Genomic DNA, 15,719 nt, shown 5'->3' on the forward strand with positions numbered 1-15,719 from the left:
GTAAATGACACTCAGAATGGTAGGTTTGCTTTCTCAGAAAAATAGGAGAAAGTAAATGTTAGGGATTCCACATTCCTTCAGGCACAGATTGCCAGGGGTCACTGTCTTCTAGTCATGGTGTTAGAATTAAAAAACTATTCTTTGGGTGCAGGGAATTGAACCAAGGACCTTGTGCTTAGTAAGCCTGTGTTTGCCCATTGAGCAGTCTGCCAGCCTTACAGTGTGAATCTATACAGAGATGTTCCAATTCACTTCCTGCCATTTCCCATAGACTTGAAGGTGACATGTTTATGATGAATACCAGGATTTCTACCGATATATAATAAACACATCTTGTTTTATATTTAAACAAAACCAAACTGTATTCATTTACTGTCTTATCTGATTTGAAAAAGCATTACAACCTTGACTTCACTTGATTCAACCTTCAAACCACATTTGAAAAAGATAATGCCTTTTGATGTCCTGGGTGAGGTATTAACTGCCCATCCATAGAAGCTGTGCTCTGAAATGATGCCAGTTGGGGAGTTTTCTGTTAATAATGTAAAAATTTTCTCTCTTTTAAAGAAACTATATAAAACATTGAGTGAAGTCAAACTTGAAGTTGAGACGGTCATCAAAACAGGGAGGCACATTGTCCAGAAGCAGCAGACAGACAACCCGAAAGGCATGGATGAGCAGCTGACTTTCCTGAAGGTCCTCTACAATGACCTGGGTGCACAGGTGCGACATTTCTCTCCCCTCCCCTCCCCTCCCCTCCCCTCCCCTCCTTCCCCTCCCTTCCCTTCCTTTCCCCTCCCCACCTTTCCCCTCCCCTCCCCTCCTTGAGACAGGGTTTCTCTTTGTGTATGTAGCTCTACCTGTCTTGGAACTTGATCTGTAGTCCAGGCTGGTCTTGAATTCACAGAGATCCACTTGCTTCGCCTCCCAGGTGCTGCAATTAAAGGCATGCACCACCACCGCCCTGCCTCTTCCCTTCTATTTCTCTAATTTCTCCATCTCTTCCTTTCTCAGTCTCTATCATATTTCTATGATATGGTAAAATCATATGCAATTAATATTATATTTGTTAGTAGTTATATAGATATTTATTTTTGATATTTAATACAGAACAATATTTGTATTGTCCATGGCTAGTGACATTTTATGTTATTCCAAGGAAGCTCAACAAAGTAATAGTTTCTGCATAAATCTTATTTGCCTTTGGATTTCTAATTTGAATAGTTTACTGAGGCATGGTAATGTCAGGATCTAGTAAGTGTTAGGTGGTAGGTATTCAGGACTAATGAGATTATTTAGGGAGAGGATATGGTGAGGGAAAAAATGAAGTCATTGACTAAGTGTTATGAATGAGCAAAAGTAACTTTAAAATACATAAGATAACAAGATGTGATAGGCATACCATAGAGATGAGATCTGGGAAGCCAGGGGAGGTAGAATTTCAAGGATGAGTTCAGTCATTAATTTTGTGACTATTGTGATCACTTAAAAATGTCCTTTGGGTCTGTTGCCATTGGGGTTGTTATTGAATTTAGCAAGGGATGTGTGAGAAGTCAGGGAATAGTGCTATGCTACACTGTAGGACAACAGCTTTGATCATGTGATAAAAGTAGAGAGTTGGTATTTAGGGAAGGGTGTGTGTGTGTGTGTGTGTGTGTGTGTGTGTGTGTGTGTGTGTAACATGAGAGTTTTAAAAATGTTTGCCAAGAAGGAAAGGTTATATAGCCAAGAGTGAGTAGGAATGAATAGTCAGGTAAAAGCCTTATAACCTCTTAGGCCCCAGTTCCCCCATGCAGAGTGATTGACCTTATCCCTGCATGAATGAGATTGAGAAAAAGTGTGAGTCCTTATAAGTTGACCTATGGATTGTTTTCTTCCTGATATACAAATCTTTGTTAGCATTAAGTTTGGTGATGATTGTACAGCTGCTTGGGCATGTCAAAGTCACAGAATCATCATGCTATTCAAGTGTTTATCATTTAAATTTGCATCCAGGTGCCATTATTTTAGTACTAAGGATTTTAATTGAATCCCATGGGAAAATATTTCAGTTAAAAATAATAATAATCATTTGGGCATAAAAAGGTGAAACTGCACCAAAGGAGAGAAACAAAGTGCTATCCCATGGTACTTTTGAACAAAATTTGGTCATTTTATATCATCTAAGAAACGTTTACCTCAAATGTGACATACCATTCCCCTGCCTGTTATTATCAGTATACTTGTGCTTATGAAAGTAAGATGTCAGTTTATTTATGTGTTAGGTAGATATACCCTTTAAGGTAGTTGAATTCTCTCAGCTTTTCAGCCATTGCTCTGGTTTGAGAATCCCATCATGTCCTTTAAGGGGTTGGTTAGATCTATTAAATTAATGCCATTGTGTCCTTATTTGGCCTTGACCTCCTTAAATTTCACCTTCCTTTATGTGGAAAGTTGGGAGGGCGTTTCTCATCTCAGAAGCTGTTGTGGATTTTATTGCATGACACATGTAAGGTCCATCATCACTGCATGGAATCTTCATGAAGAGGCTGATGAGGGCAGAGGATGTAGATTGCTTGCCTAGCAGGCTCAAGGCCCTGGCCTCAGTCTCCAACACCATATAAATGGGGCATGGTGACTATGTCTATAATCCCAGCACTCAAGAGATGGAAGCAGAAAGATCAGAAGTTCAAGGTCATCAACCTGGTATATTGAGTCTTCATCTTATAAAAAAAAAGAAGAGGATGATGAAGAGTTAGTTCAATTCATTTTGCTCTCTGTCAGAAGAGCAAAACAATAAGATTCATGATGTATACTCATCTGCTTTTTAGGTCACATGATTAGTAAGAAAACGTGTAATTGGGAAAGTAGTGCATTTCTCCCTCACTTGGCTACCTCCCGCTGTATATATGTTTTTAAATGGAGCCCTTCTTTGAGAGGATGCTAATCCATCTTCTTATTCAAATTGTAATGTGTACTGACAATTGTTTCCTTGACATTGCTCCAAGACCTCAGCTAAAACCCATGTTTAAGCATTTCCCTCACATAGTGCTTAGAACCATCTTGGGGCTGGGCTCTGTCTTCTTCAGCATAGAAGTCAGTGGTACAACCTGGCATGCACAGCCCAGGATTTCACAACACTCGCTCACTACAGCACATGGAAATGCAAGATTCAGGTGATGCTGACGTGATGGAGATAAAGGTCGCAGGTGTCTTGTGGTTGACTATGAGTCACTCTGCCTTCTTTCTGGATTCATCATCATTCATGTTCATCTTTCCCTTACTCACCATGTCCTTGCCCCCCTTGGTCATCCTTGACTTATTCACCATGTCCTATCCCCTGCCTGCCTCTCTTGTTCAGGTGACAGAAGGGAAGCAGGACCTGGAAAGAGCCTGTCAGCTGTCCCGGAAGATGAAGAAGGAGGCTGACATCCTCTCTGAATGGCTTTCTGCCACGGAGGCAGAACTAGTGCACAAGTCTACAACAGAAGGTGTGACTGGTGACCTGGATACAGAAATTTCCTGGGCTAAAGTGAGTTTCTCTTGGGATGGACTGTTGTTGTAATATCTGTGGCATTTGTTTGGGACAATCTAGGGGAAAACTAGAAATAACTGAATTTTGAATTAACTGTAGCCTCTGCTTTTCTCCATTACTTTCTTTCTTGTTGTTCTGTTCTGGGGAGAACATTTTACGTACAATTTGTTTGTCTGTTTGTTTGTTTTCAGAGTGGGTTTTTCTCTGTAGCCTGAGCTGGCCCTATACTCCTGTGTACCACAGGCTGGCACTAAATCTGCAGCACTCCAACTTTCTCAGCTTCTCAATGCTGGGATTACAGTAATGTGCAATTATGCTGTGCTAAAACCAACCATTTTAACAGGTGTGTGTGTGTGTGTGTGTGTATACTGTGTGTATGTTTGTATGTTTGAGTACCGTGTGTGTGTGTGTGTGTGTGTGTGTGTGTGTGTGTGTGTGTGTGTGTGTTTGTGAGTATGTTTGTGTACCTTGTATATGTGTGTGTATGTTTGTGTGTGTATATACTGTGTGTATTTGTGTGTGTATGGTTGTGTTTGTGTATGTATGTGTATTTTGTGTGTTTGTGTGTGTGTGTGTGTGTGTGTGTGTTGCAGGGGCTGAAGTTAACATCGGATGTCATTCTCAGTTGCTTTCTTTGGGACAAGTTCTCTTTTTTTAACATGAAGCTTGCCTATTTGCCTAGACTGACTTGCCAGGATTCTCCTGTCTCTGCTTTCCCAGCGCTGAAATTATGATCATGTGCTAGATTTCCTGGTTTTTTATATCCATGCCCAGGATTTGAACTCAGGTCCTCATCATTGTTCAGCAAGCACTTATGTTGATTATATATTATTTTGTTTTATTACCATTTGAATGTGCACATTTTCTCTTTTGCAACATATGATGATATTGAGTTATTGTTGTTAATATTTGATCATCCTTCTTTTTGGTTCTGTTTTTGTTAAATAGCATTTTAAAGACAGACCATACCTAAAGGTGAGCTTGTCTCTTGTGAAGTATATTTTCCTGAATTCCCACTTACGAACTTGAAGTGGTGAGGCTGGTATATACAAACCACACAGTGTATTCTCATTAGTGGGGTGGGAGAAACGAAGGTAGAAAGATAAACCACCTGCCTTTTCAATGGGCAGCTTTCAGATTTAAGGAACACATTTATTTTATAGCATTTTTAGTTTCTTCACTTAAATATTATGTGCAATGTTTAAAATTAAAGTGTAAGTGACATTTTTTATTAGGGAACTTAAGTGGGACTTTTACTTCATGGGTTAAATGTTATTTTCAATACTCTTTCTTCATTATAAAATCCATTAGGATTGTGGGTATATGATTTAAACTTAATTACTTATCTGTAATTGCTTCTTATGGTTCTTTCAGCCAGCTCTAGCCAGTCAGTACATAACCCCTGAAGGAGTGCAGCAAGTCTGAACTGCACAGAGTGTGTCTGTAGTTGTTCTTTTCCTCTCGCTTTGGTGGAGGAGAATGAGTGCAGGAAATACCTGAGTGCCTTTTAAATGCATCACAAGTGTAATGACCACGACAGTTGTCTAAACCTCGATTTGCTTTTGAATTTGTGATTTGTATCCTTTATGAAATGTGAGTTTTTAAGCAATGTTCACATAAGGACTTGTCTTCCTTGAAATGATTGTTTTAAATATTGATTTAAGAAAATGTGCCACTGGACCAGAGAGATGGCGCAGTGGTTAAGGGCTCTTGATGCTCTTGCTTCGGACCAGTGTTTCGTCCTCAACACCCAACATCAGCCTGTAACTGCAGGTCCCGGAGATGTGATGCCTCTGGCCTCAAGGGCACACACACATGGATGTAAATAAATATCAAGCTTAAAAGTATGTTTTTGAAAAAGCAGCACAGATACAGTGCCAGGAGGTGCTTCTAAAGACTGCTTTAAGAGATTCTGCATTTTTATCACACTGCATCTCTATACTTGTGCACTTTCCTGGTAAAGCTTCATTTGTATATGAGTTCCCATCACCTCTGACCATCATAGAGTTTTCCCACCGTGTAGTGTGAAGCTGAAGCTTGTATTTTACTGGTCACTTGTGAGTTCCCATCACCTTTTCCCCACAGTGGGAATAATCCCACTGTGTGGTGTGATGGTGAAGCCCAAAGCTCGAATTTTACTGGTTCTCCTCTGGCTTGCTTAAGCTGTATTTAACATCTGAAATTCTTACAGCTTTTCATACTCCCTTATTAACCATTTTGACTTCCATTATTGTTTTGAGCATTCTCAATATATCCAGTGAGTTGAGTTTTGTAAATCTTTTAAATATCTAGGAGGAGGGTCTAGGTCTTGTTCTAAGTGACATGACAGATTTTGAAGATCCCTCATGGAAGGCCTCACCCTTTCTGGGGAGCAGAAAGGAGATGGGATAGGAGGTCACTGGTGGGCAGGGGAGGAGGGGAGGGAGAGGGAACTGGGATTGACATGTAAAGCAAGCTTGTTTCTAATTTAAATTTTTTAAAAAAGGAAAAAAAAAAGGTATCTAGGAAATCATTGACTCTTACCTTGCTGGAGAAGCAAAGGTAAAGCACACAACACACAAACACATACAGAACACACAGACACACAGACACACACAGACACACACACACACACACACACACAGAAACACAGACACACACACACACACACATACATATATACATGCAGACACGGTTAGGTAAATTTTATGATATTCTGAAAGTCAAGTCTTTTTTTTTTTTTTTTCCCCTAGAATATTCTGAAAGACCTGGAAAAGAGAAAAGCTGACTTAGATGCCATTACTGAGAGTAGCGCTGCCCTTCAGCACTTGGTCTCTGGCTGCGAGTCTGTCCTAGAAGAAAATCTCTGTATGCTCAATGCTGGGTGGAGCCGAGTCCGCACCTGGACCGAGGACTGGTGCAATACCTTGCTGGTATGTTGCCAGAACACGACACTGGTGATGTCCTCTCTTCGTAATTATATTTAAAGCATATGGCCCTCATTAGAATTCTAAATCTGTTCTCTGTGTGTCCCTCTTTTGTTTTGCTTTGCTTGTGAATTAACTTTTATATATTTTATTTTTCTATTGAAAAGGTATCAAATGGAAGAATTTACAATACTTCTTTGAAAGTAAAATATGCTAAACACAGGTGCTGTGTTATTTAATATTTTAGTAAATATACTTTCACTTTAATTATATCATATAGTACTTAGTTATTATAATAACATATACTATGTACATGCACATGTATGCATATATTGTATATACATTATATTTATAATGTCTTAGTCATGCACTAAACAGAGCAAAGATTATGCCAAATGATGTTGCCTATAAAATTCTTGACTTTTACCTCAGTGAAGTTGGTTAAAATATCTATTCTTTCTTTTTCTCATCTGTGAAATTGACATTATTATAATTTCTACCTTGCATGATTTATGATGATTAAATGACTTAAAACATGTAGTGGTATTATATAGCAATATGTTAAACATCCCACTTAAAATTTTTTTTATGATCATGATCATTATGACCATTACATTTTTGAAGTGTTTGCTGGCCCTCTTCTTCCAGTGATAAATATATGGTAGCCTCAATCTCTGAAGTGAGAGTTATCACTTACAAATTATTATTTTATTCTGACACATCTGATAGGACTTTAACTTATATAATTACTTGGTAATGGATAGAGATAGATAAAATAATAAATTATCTGTTGAGCAATTTTTCCAAGTCAAATAGAATATATAAGGCAGAGAAGGTCATGCATGTGCTTAGGTCTTGATTGGTCAGAGGTTTATATTCCAGTTCATGACCTATTATCCATCTAACTTTAGGTAAATTATGTAATATGATACATCATCACATATCAATGCAGAGAAAAGTGCACAGCTAAAGCTCGCCATGGAGACTCACACCTGTAATCCCAGCACTTTAGAGGCCAAGACAGGAGCATCTAGCATACAAGATGAACCTACATAGGAAAGCCCTGTCTCAAACAAACAAACAAAAAACAAACCCAAAACCAAAAAACAAACAAAAACAGCACCCTGTTCTCTCTCAAAAAGGTCAGGTCCGATAGCACAGCCTTGTAATCCCAGGTACTTGGATGGCTAAGGTAGGAAAATCAGAAGGTGAAGGTTTGCATACAGAGTAAATTCAAGGGTAGCCTCAACACCTTAGTAAGACCTTGTCTCAAAATAAAAAGTTACAAGAAGGCTGGGGAGTGTGAGGTCCTAAGTTCAACCTCCAGAACTATAAAGCAGTAACCCCTCCCTCAAAAAACCCAAACCCAAAACCAGCCAACTACGTGAAAGTAGGTAACAAACACAATTGTTTTTTGTTGTATGCTGTATGGGACACACAGTGTGCTCTTTGATGACCTTTTAAATATCTTCTGAGTTCAACACCTTAATAACGTCATTTAATTAGCATTATTTTATTCCTTTGTAGAACCATCAGAATCAGCTGGAGATATTTGATGGACATGTCGCTCACATCAGTACCTGGCTTTATCAAGCTGAAGCCCTGCTGGATGAGATTGAAAAAAAACCAGCTAGTAAACAGGAAGAAATCGTGAAGGTAGTCAGCCTCAAGAGTCCCAACGGTTGATTTGTTGTGGTCTGTTCTGTTATGTTTTTATTTAAAAAGAGGAAAAGAGAAAGCTTTAAGATGAGACATAGTGACTAGTTTATTATACGGCCCAGCAGAGTAGGGAGACTAAGAGAGAAGAGGAACATGGGTAATGGCTGACCGCCATGGCCAGTTGCCATAGAGAGGCAGGGAGACCGTAGGTGAGAGACAGAGTAGAGAGGAAGAGAGAGCGTAAATGGCAGGGATCTGTCTTTTAAAGGGGTCCTCTGCACATGCATGCAGACTTAGTTCCCATGGAACCTTGGGCTGACTAGGGTACTGCCTGTTCCACCAGGGGCAGGCCAGCATAATGCCTGAACCTTTCATGTTCTCTTGTGCTGTGTGCTGTTAGGTGTATGTGTGTGTGTGTGTGTGTGTGGGGGGGGGATTCTCATGCAGTTTGCATTTTAACATTTGTCATGGTGGGAGAAACGGAGTACGATCAAGGATTTTCTGTGACCAGCTCCTCCTCTGGCTGAAATTTCTTCCTAACAATCCCAGATATTTATTTTAAATACCTTTAATTCTTAGTAAACATCACACCCATGTTTGTTTTTGACTTTTCCCTTGAAATAATTTTGTTTTTCCATCAGCGTTTACTGTCTGAGCTTGATGACGTCAACCTCCAGGTTGACAATGTCCGGGAACAAGCCATCATCTTGATGAACGCACGTGGGAGTGCCAGCAAGGAACTCGTAGAACCGAAATTAGCGGAGCTGAACAGGAACTTTGAAAAGGTGTCCCAGCACATCAAAAGTGCCCAAGTAAGTACTTGCATTTTCATAGAATGGGTATGTCTAAAAGGTAGATACTTTTGTCTCGACCTACTAATTTTTAAAGTAAAATAAATTTTAATAACTTTTTTGGCAAAGCAATTGGTATTACTTATGTGTGATGATTAATATAAGAAGGTATTGTTTAGTCAATAACTCACCACAGGTTTCAGAGTCAGTTGACAGTTGGAATAGGAATAGAACAGAAATAATGAAGTGAGTTCCCAAGTTAGCTATGATTATCAATCCCTGATCTTGAACTCACCATTTTAATGTATGTGTTCATAGAAAACACTTGTATGTGTATTTGTGTGTGTTTATTATTATTATTATTATTATTATTATTATTATTATTATTATTTTTCATTTTTCAAGACAGGATTTCTCTGTGGCTTTGGAGGCTGTATCTAGCTCTTGTAGACCAGGCTGGTCTTGAACTCACAGAGATCCTCTGCCTCCCGAGTGCTGGGATTAAAGGCATGAGCCACCACCGCCCAGCTGTGTGTGTGCTTATATGCTGACAGATTGTAAGTTATAAGTAACTCAGCTGATTATTCATGGAGAGACATGCTTCATGAATTTATTAATGCAAAAAAGAACTATCAATTAAAATGAGGGTCAAAAATGAGTAACAACTTTCTTTACAAAAGAAAGGTGTCTATGCTGCTGTGTTATTATTCTACTCCCTGTGTGTCTTTCCCATTCTTTCTCTTTTCATCCTTATTTTAAGAGGGAGGAAGAGAAACACTTTACTGTAGAGTTCTTAAGGCCTGACAGAGAGTTGGAGCTTCAGTCATGTGAAGTGGAAAAGATGAAAACATTTTGATTGTGTAGCGGGAGAAAACCGTGAACTTTAGATGCCCATCTTGAGGAATCTCAGGATGCTGAGTGTAAGGTTCTCAACTGTGCCCATGTAACGGCACTTAAAAGAAACTATTTAATTTAACTTCTTAGCATATATATATTATATATGTACACACACACACACACACACACACACACACACACACACACACACACACATATATATATATACACACATCTCTCGAAGAGAAAAGTCCATTTTTTTTTATATGTGTATAGGAAATAGGTGTTATCTAACCTTGCTTTAATTTAAAATATCTGGTACAGTGGACCAAATAAATTTTCTTTCCATGCTCAGGAATATAGTTATTCATGACTTAAAATAGCACAGCAAGATCTTGCTTTAGCTTTTGTCTTCTTTAATCTTGGTCTTCCCTCCTTGCTGTCTGACTGAAGTCCATTTCATTTTTTAATAGATTCATGAGAATTTTTTGACATTAAAAACTAATGCAGAGGAGTGGGGTTAAAGAGAGAACAAAGAAAGAAAATTAACATCATCCTCCAAATAACCTTTGCAAACAATTTCTGTTGTATAACTATTTTTACTCATTGGTAGTTGCATGATACTAACATAAAATTTTTATAGTATTTTGTATATGCTCCCTTTAAATGGACTTTAATGGTAGCAGTCTATGGTCTGTTATAATTCCCTAAGTTAATTTTATGAATATTTTGGGCTCTTAGGAATGTTGTGTTTGTTAGTCATCTTATTTGTTTCTCTTGGCATCAGAGTTCAGAATTCATTAAATTGCAGAAGTTATACATGGTTGTTCCACAGACTTTCAGCATGGGCCGATAGAAAGTTTGTGTGTTTGTAGTCAGGGTGTGAGAATATTGCTTTCCTCATACTTGGCTGTTACTGGATGTTACTTTTCTTCATTTATTTTTATTAGCATTGCTATTTCATTTTCCCAAATATGAAGTTTTTCTATTTAGACATGAAAATGTGGCATTTGTAAATATAATCTTCTTTGAGGTTTGCATATCAAAAACCCAAGGAAATTCTGGTGACCATGTAAGGGAGGCATTCTCTAGGGTGTCCTTGAACTGGATGATGACTGGCCATCATTTCATTCATGCCGTAGCAGAAATGGCTTGGATCGTGGCCCTGTTTCCTGTAGGGTGTTCACCTTGGCATCTGCCATACTGTACTCCAAGTAGCCACAGTCAACTCACACCTCATGTCCTGGTTCAGGTTTGAAAAATGAGTAATTCTAAGAAGCGCAGATTGTGAAACATCCTTGCTCTATGAGGATTGACATTAGAGTCATTTCAGATAAATGCTGGTTCCTGCTGTGACCCTCACCTTTCAGGATGAGTTTGGAAAATCAAATCAGCAGTACACTCAAGAGACCTCTTTTCCTTCCCTAGGTGCTGATTGGCCAGGACCCTTCATCTTACCAATGCTTTGGCCCGGCTGGAACTGTTGAAGCTGCCAGGCCTTTCTCTGACTTGGAAAGATTAGAAAATGACATAGAAAATATGTTGAAAGTCGTGGAAAAACACTTGAACTCCAGTAATGATGAGGAAAAGGTGGGTTGTTTTCAAAGCCTGCTCTCATTTCTTCTTCTTCTTCTTCTTCTTCTTCTTCTTCTTCTTCTTCTTCTTCTTCTTCTTCTTCTTCTTCTTCTTCTTCTTCTTCTTCTTCTTCTTCTTTTCTCTTTTAACAATGTGGATTTACTTGCTTGTCCTGCTTCATGTAACTGAAGAAATCCAGATGTGATTTACCAGAGTCATCATCAAAGCTGTCAAGGACTCATGTAATACTTGAAGTTCACATACAACACAGTATGGTGGCACACTCAACTAATCCTAGCAATTTAGGCAGATGCAGGAGGAATGGGAATTCAAGGTCTTCTTTAACTATGTAGCAAGTATGACACTAGCTTGGACTACATGAAATCTTAATCTCAAAATAATGATGATGATTGATGATGATGATGATGATGATAGAATCACAGGGACTCATGTACACCCCTACTTTCTGTCTAAAGGTAATCATTAGCTAAGGTGTGATAAACTGGCTTTGGGATATTTTATTTGCAAATATAAAGTATTTGAAGAAAATCCCAAGTGGTTGGGTCATCCAGGCTGATGTAGCTTGACCCAAACTGCTCTGTCTCTCATCAGCTTAGTTCTTGCACTGAGCAAAGGAGAGTGTTAAGTCTGTTTTTGCACTTTTGTCTTTAGTAAATTGTTTTTTCTTTAAAATTTCAGATGGATGAGGAGAGAGCCCAGATTGAGGAAGTTCTACGAGGAGGGGAGCATTTGTTACATGAACCCATGGAGGACAGTAAAAAAGAAAAGATCCGTTTGCAGTTGTTACTTTTGCATACACGTTACAACAAAGTTAAGGTATGATGGGAAGATCTCTCCAGAAAATAACTTACCCAGTTTGTGCCATCCAGGCCATTGATATCATATTTAAAGATACTTTCAAGCAAACCAATTAGGAATTATTATTTCTTCCACTTTCTTTTTAAGCTTAATTAATTACTTTTATTTTTTTAAGAGTTGGGGATTGGACCCTGTACCTTGCATATGCTAGGTGGTCTCTGTACCGCTATACCTGAGCCCAGTGGTCCCCTCCTTTCTAATGTGGTTTACTAGATATGTTTCTATTTTTAGATAGGGCAGTACCCAAAGAAATAGAAATCTAAAACCTTATTGTCAGTCATTTCTTTTGGATTTATGATCATGTGTGAAACCTGGAATGACTCCATCCACTTCAGAAGTGATTTCCTACTTTATTTCTGTATTTTCTTTTGGGGAGTGTTGGCCATGCTATCAATATTTTAAGTTGGTAAATATCTGAATTCCTGAATCTGGTGTAGTATGTCTTATTTTCTGGAGTGGGAGTCGATGTCCTCTCTCTTAAGTGGTTATCTTCTGAGTGGTGATTTAAGTGGGTTTTTCACCAGGGCTTTGTTCTTTCTGGAATCAATTTTATTTGATCACTTTGGAATCAGAGTGGATTCCTGTGTCTTGGCTTGCTCCTGATTGGCTGGCTTTGTCTGCATGAGCCTTGTTGTATGATCCAAAACGAAGTTGCCATCAGCTTCCATCTCCAGCATGCTTCTTTTCTTAGTTGGTCCCCTTACAAACTAGCCAGTCTGCCCGGAAGGAGGAGACTGCAGTGCCATTCTCAGCTATTTTCTTGTTTATGACACCATGTGAAGCAGGAATCGCAAGCACTGGGCTGCAGACTGGGGCAACTGTCATGAGGACCTCAGCTGTCTCAGTTCAATGCCCAGAACCATGTAAACATGTTCAGCATGGTGGCTCAGCACTTAATCCCAGTGCTAGAGCAGCAGGCAGGAGGATGTCAGATGTGTTTGGCCAGACAGTCTATCCTAATTGGTGAGCTCTAGGCCATGAGGCATGACCAATGAAAGACCATCTCACCAGGTGGGTGGTGTTCCTAAGACTGACACCTGAGGTTGCCCTCTGCCTTACACACATGCATATGCATGCTTGGATATATGTGTACCTGCACACCTAAGAACACATGCATGCATGCACATGCATGTCCATGAATTAAAAAACCAAACCCTTGACGGGCGGTGGTGGTGCCTGCCTTTAATCCCAGAACATGGGAGGCAGAGGCAGGCAGATCTCTGTGAGTTCTAGACCAGCCTGGTCTACAACAGCTAGTTCCATGACAGCCTCTAAAGCCACAGAGAAACCCTGTCTCAAAAAACCAAAACCAAACCCAAAACTGAAAACCAAACCAAACCAAACCTTCCTGGGTGGAGTAACACAATACATAGGTTTCAAGTTGAATTTAATACTAGGTGCTTCCCAGTTGCTTCTTTCCTAGGTGAGAGAAAATTGATGGTACATGTGTGGAGGGCAGAGGACAAGTTGCTGGGTTTGTCCTTTCACCCTATGGATCTAGGGCATAAAAGTCAGGTCACCAGGTTTAGTGGCATGTGACATTACCCACTGAGCCGTCTTCCCATCTCCCTATGTTGTTCTTAATTGTGGGTATTGAAATTATTTGGAGAACTTAAACAAATGCATCACAATAACAAAAATAGCAAAGGCAGTGGCCAAATCCATGCCTAAGGATAATTAAGTTAGAATCTTTCAGGTTCGATAGGAGTGACACATTTAAGAAATAAAGTTAAAAACAATAATGATAAATTCATCCATGTGTACATTGTATGCTGAACATATTCTCTCCCATAATTCTCTGCACTCCCCTGTCTCACCCCTTCTCACTCCCATCATTCCTCATTGTTCCTCTATAAGTTTCACTTCTATTTTTCTGTCATAGATCTCAGTATGATTTTACACACTTTTATAATATTTAGCAACCACCAAGTATAAAAAACATAGTAGTTTGTCTTTCTGACACTGGCTTAAGTTACATTATGGTTAATTTACATTTTTTTTCCTGCTGACCATACAACTTCATCTTTCCTTATGGTTGAATAGATTCTGGTGTCTGTTTTCTTTACCCATTCCTCTGTTGTTAGACACCAGGTTTCATTATAATTGGGCTACTGTGCTGTAGTGAACTCTAATATGCAGTCAGAGTTCACAAACACAGTTGCTAAGTTACTTTCTTATGTGAAGTATCTGTTAAATGGCCTTTTCCTATTTTTTGACTGGGTTATTAAGATTCTGATTGATATATATATATCCTGGGGAGATGACTCGGCAGGTGAAGTGCTTGGAGTAAAATATATGGACCTGAGTTTGGATCCTTTGTGCCCACATATATGCTGAGTGAATTTGTCAGCCCACCTGTAATTCCAATACATAAAAGGGAGAGACAGGTGATCCCCAGAGCAAGCCAGTTAGCTAAACTAGTCACGACAGTGAGTGCTGGGTTCAATTGATAGGCTCCATCTCAATGAATAAGGTCGACAGGGATAGAAAAAGACTTCTGACTACAGCCTTGGCCTTCTGCATGCATGCATACATATGTGCACTTACACACACATGCACACAAACACAGACATGCATGCACACCACACACAGAGACATATCTAAAGAAGAAGCCATAGATGTCAGTGAGATGATCCAGGTGTTACAGATGCTGGCTACACAGTCCTGCCAAGGTGAAGGTGATTCCTGAAAGCCATGGAGGAAGGAGAACTGATTCCGAAAGTTGTACTCTGACTTCCACACCTGTCTGTGGCACACCTGCACCTTCCAGCACAAGCACACACACAGACAATAAAAAAATGAATTAGATAACAATAGGAAATATATGAATGCCTTATAAAATACAGATATTACCCTCTGTTATATTGCAATAATATTATTTTGTTGGGTACTGTCTTTTAGTTATTTTAACATAAGTGTAGCCACATACAACTATGGTTTTCCTTTGGGGTTTTTAAAACTTGTTTTACCTTCTAAAATGTCCATTTCTTTCAGAGAGTTGCTGAATAGTAGTTCTGTCCTGTTTTAGCTTTTTTTTTTTTCTGCCTTGATGGATCAATATCGACAAACTAGAAGACGTTATGAAATATTCAGTTCCACTGTTATTTGTGTGGACTGTATTGTGTGATGTGAGCCACCCCACGTAACATCATCTAACTTCAGAACTCTCCTGCATGTGGCATATTGTGCTTTTGTTTCTGTGCTCCAGCAGCCTGTGTGTGGCTGTGCTGTGTCCATGCATGGGAGTGTGCATGCAGAGTGTGCATGATGGCAGAGGGCAGAGGCAGAGGCAGAGGCAGAGGCATGCAGATGCCTGAGGAGGGCACCAGACATTTTCCTATGTTGTTCTTTAGTTTTTGAGACAGGGCCTCACTGAATATGAAGCATAAAGTTTCCTCTGGACAGACTGGCCACTGAGCTCCTGGCATCCTTCTGTGTCCTATCTTCAATGCAGTGTTACAGGAACACGTGGTGAAAAGATTCAGACTTCCACTGAGCCATCTCCCCAGTCCTCCCTGCACCATAATCTTCCCCACCCATCTAGTCCTCTCCCTTCTA

The 15,719-nt window shown here is 39.4% G+C and overlaps 1 protein-coding gene across 7 annotated transcripts in view; it reads left to right on the top strand.

The window, feature by feature from the left end:
- Utrn (utrophin) overlaps positions 1-15,719 on the top strand; it is a 484,152-nt gene that overhangs the window by 191,565 nt on the left and 276,868 nt on the right. For all 7 annotated transcript variants that reach the window (XM_027402009.2, XM_027402014.2, XM_027402008.2 and 4 more), the window contains 7 exons: positions 568-723; positions 3,341-3,511; positions 6,247-6,426; positions 7,948-8,076; positions 8,721-8,891; positions 11,136-11,297; positions 11,982-12,119. In XM_027402009.2, coding sequence (XP_027257810.1) covers positions 568-723; positions 3,341-3,511; positions 6,247-6,426; positions 7,948-8,076; positions 8,721-8,891; positions 11,136-11,297; positions 11,982-12,119 — 1,107 coding nt within the window. The remainder of the gene's footprint in view (positions 1-567; positions 724-3,340; positions 3,512-6,246; positions 6,427-7,947; positions 8,077-8,720; positions 8,892-11,135; positions 11,298-11,981; positions 12,120-15,719) is intronic.

Source organism: Cricetulus griseus, chromosome 2, assembly GCF_003668045.3.
Source record: "Cricetulus griseus strain 17A/GY chromosome 2, alternate assembly CriGri-PICRH-1.0, whole genome shotgun sequence".
Lineage (NCBI taxonomy): Eukaryota > Metazoa > Chordata > Mammalia > Rodentia > Cricetidae > Cricetulus > Cricetulus griseus.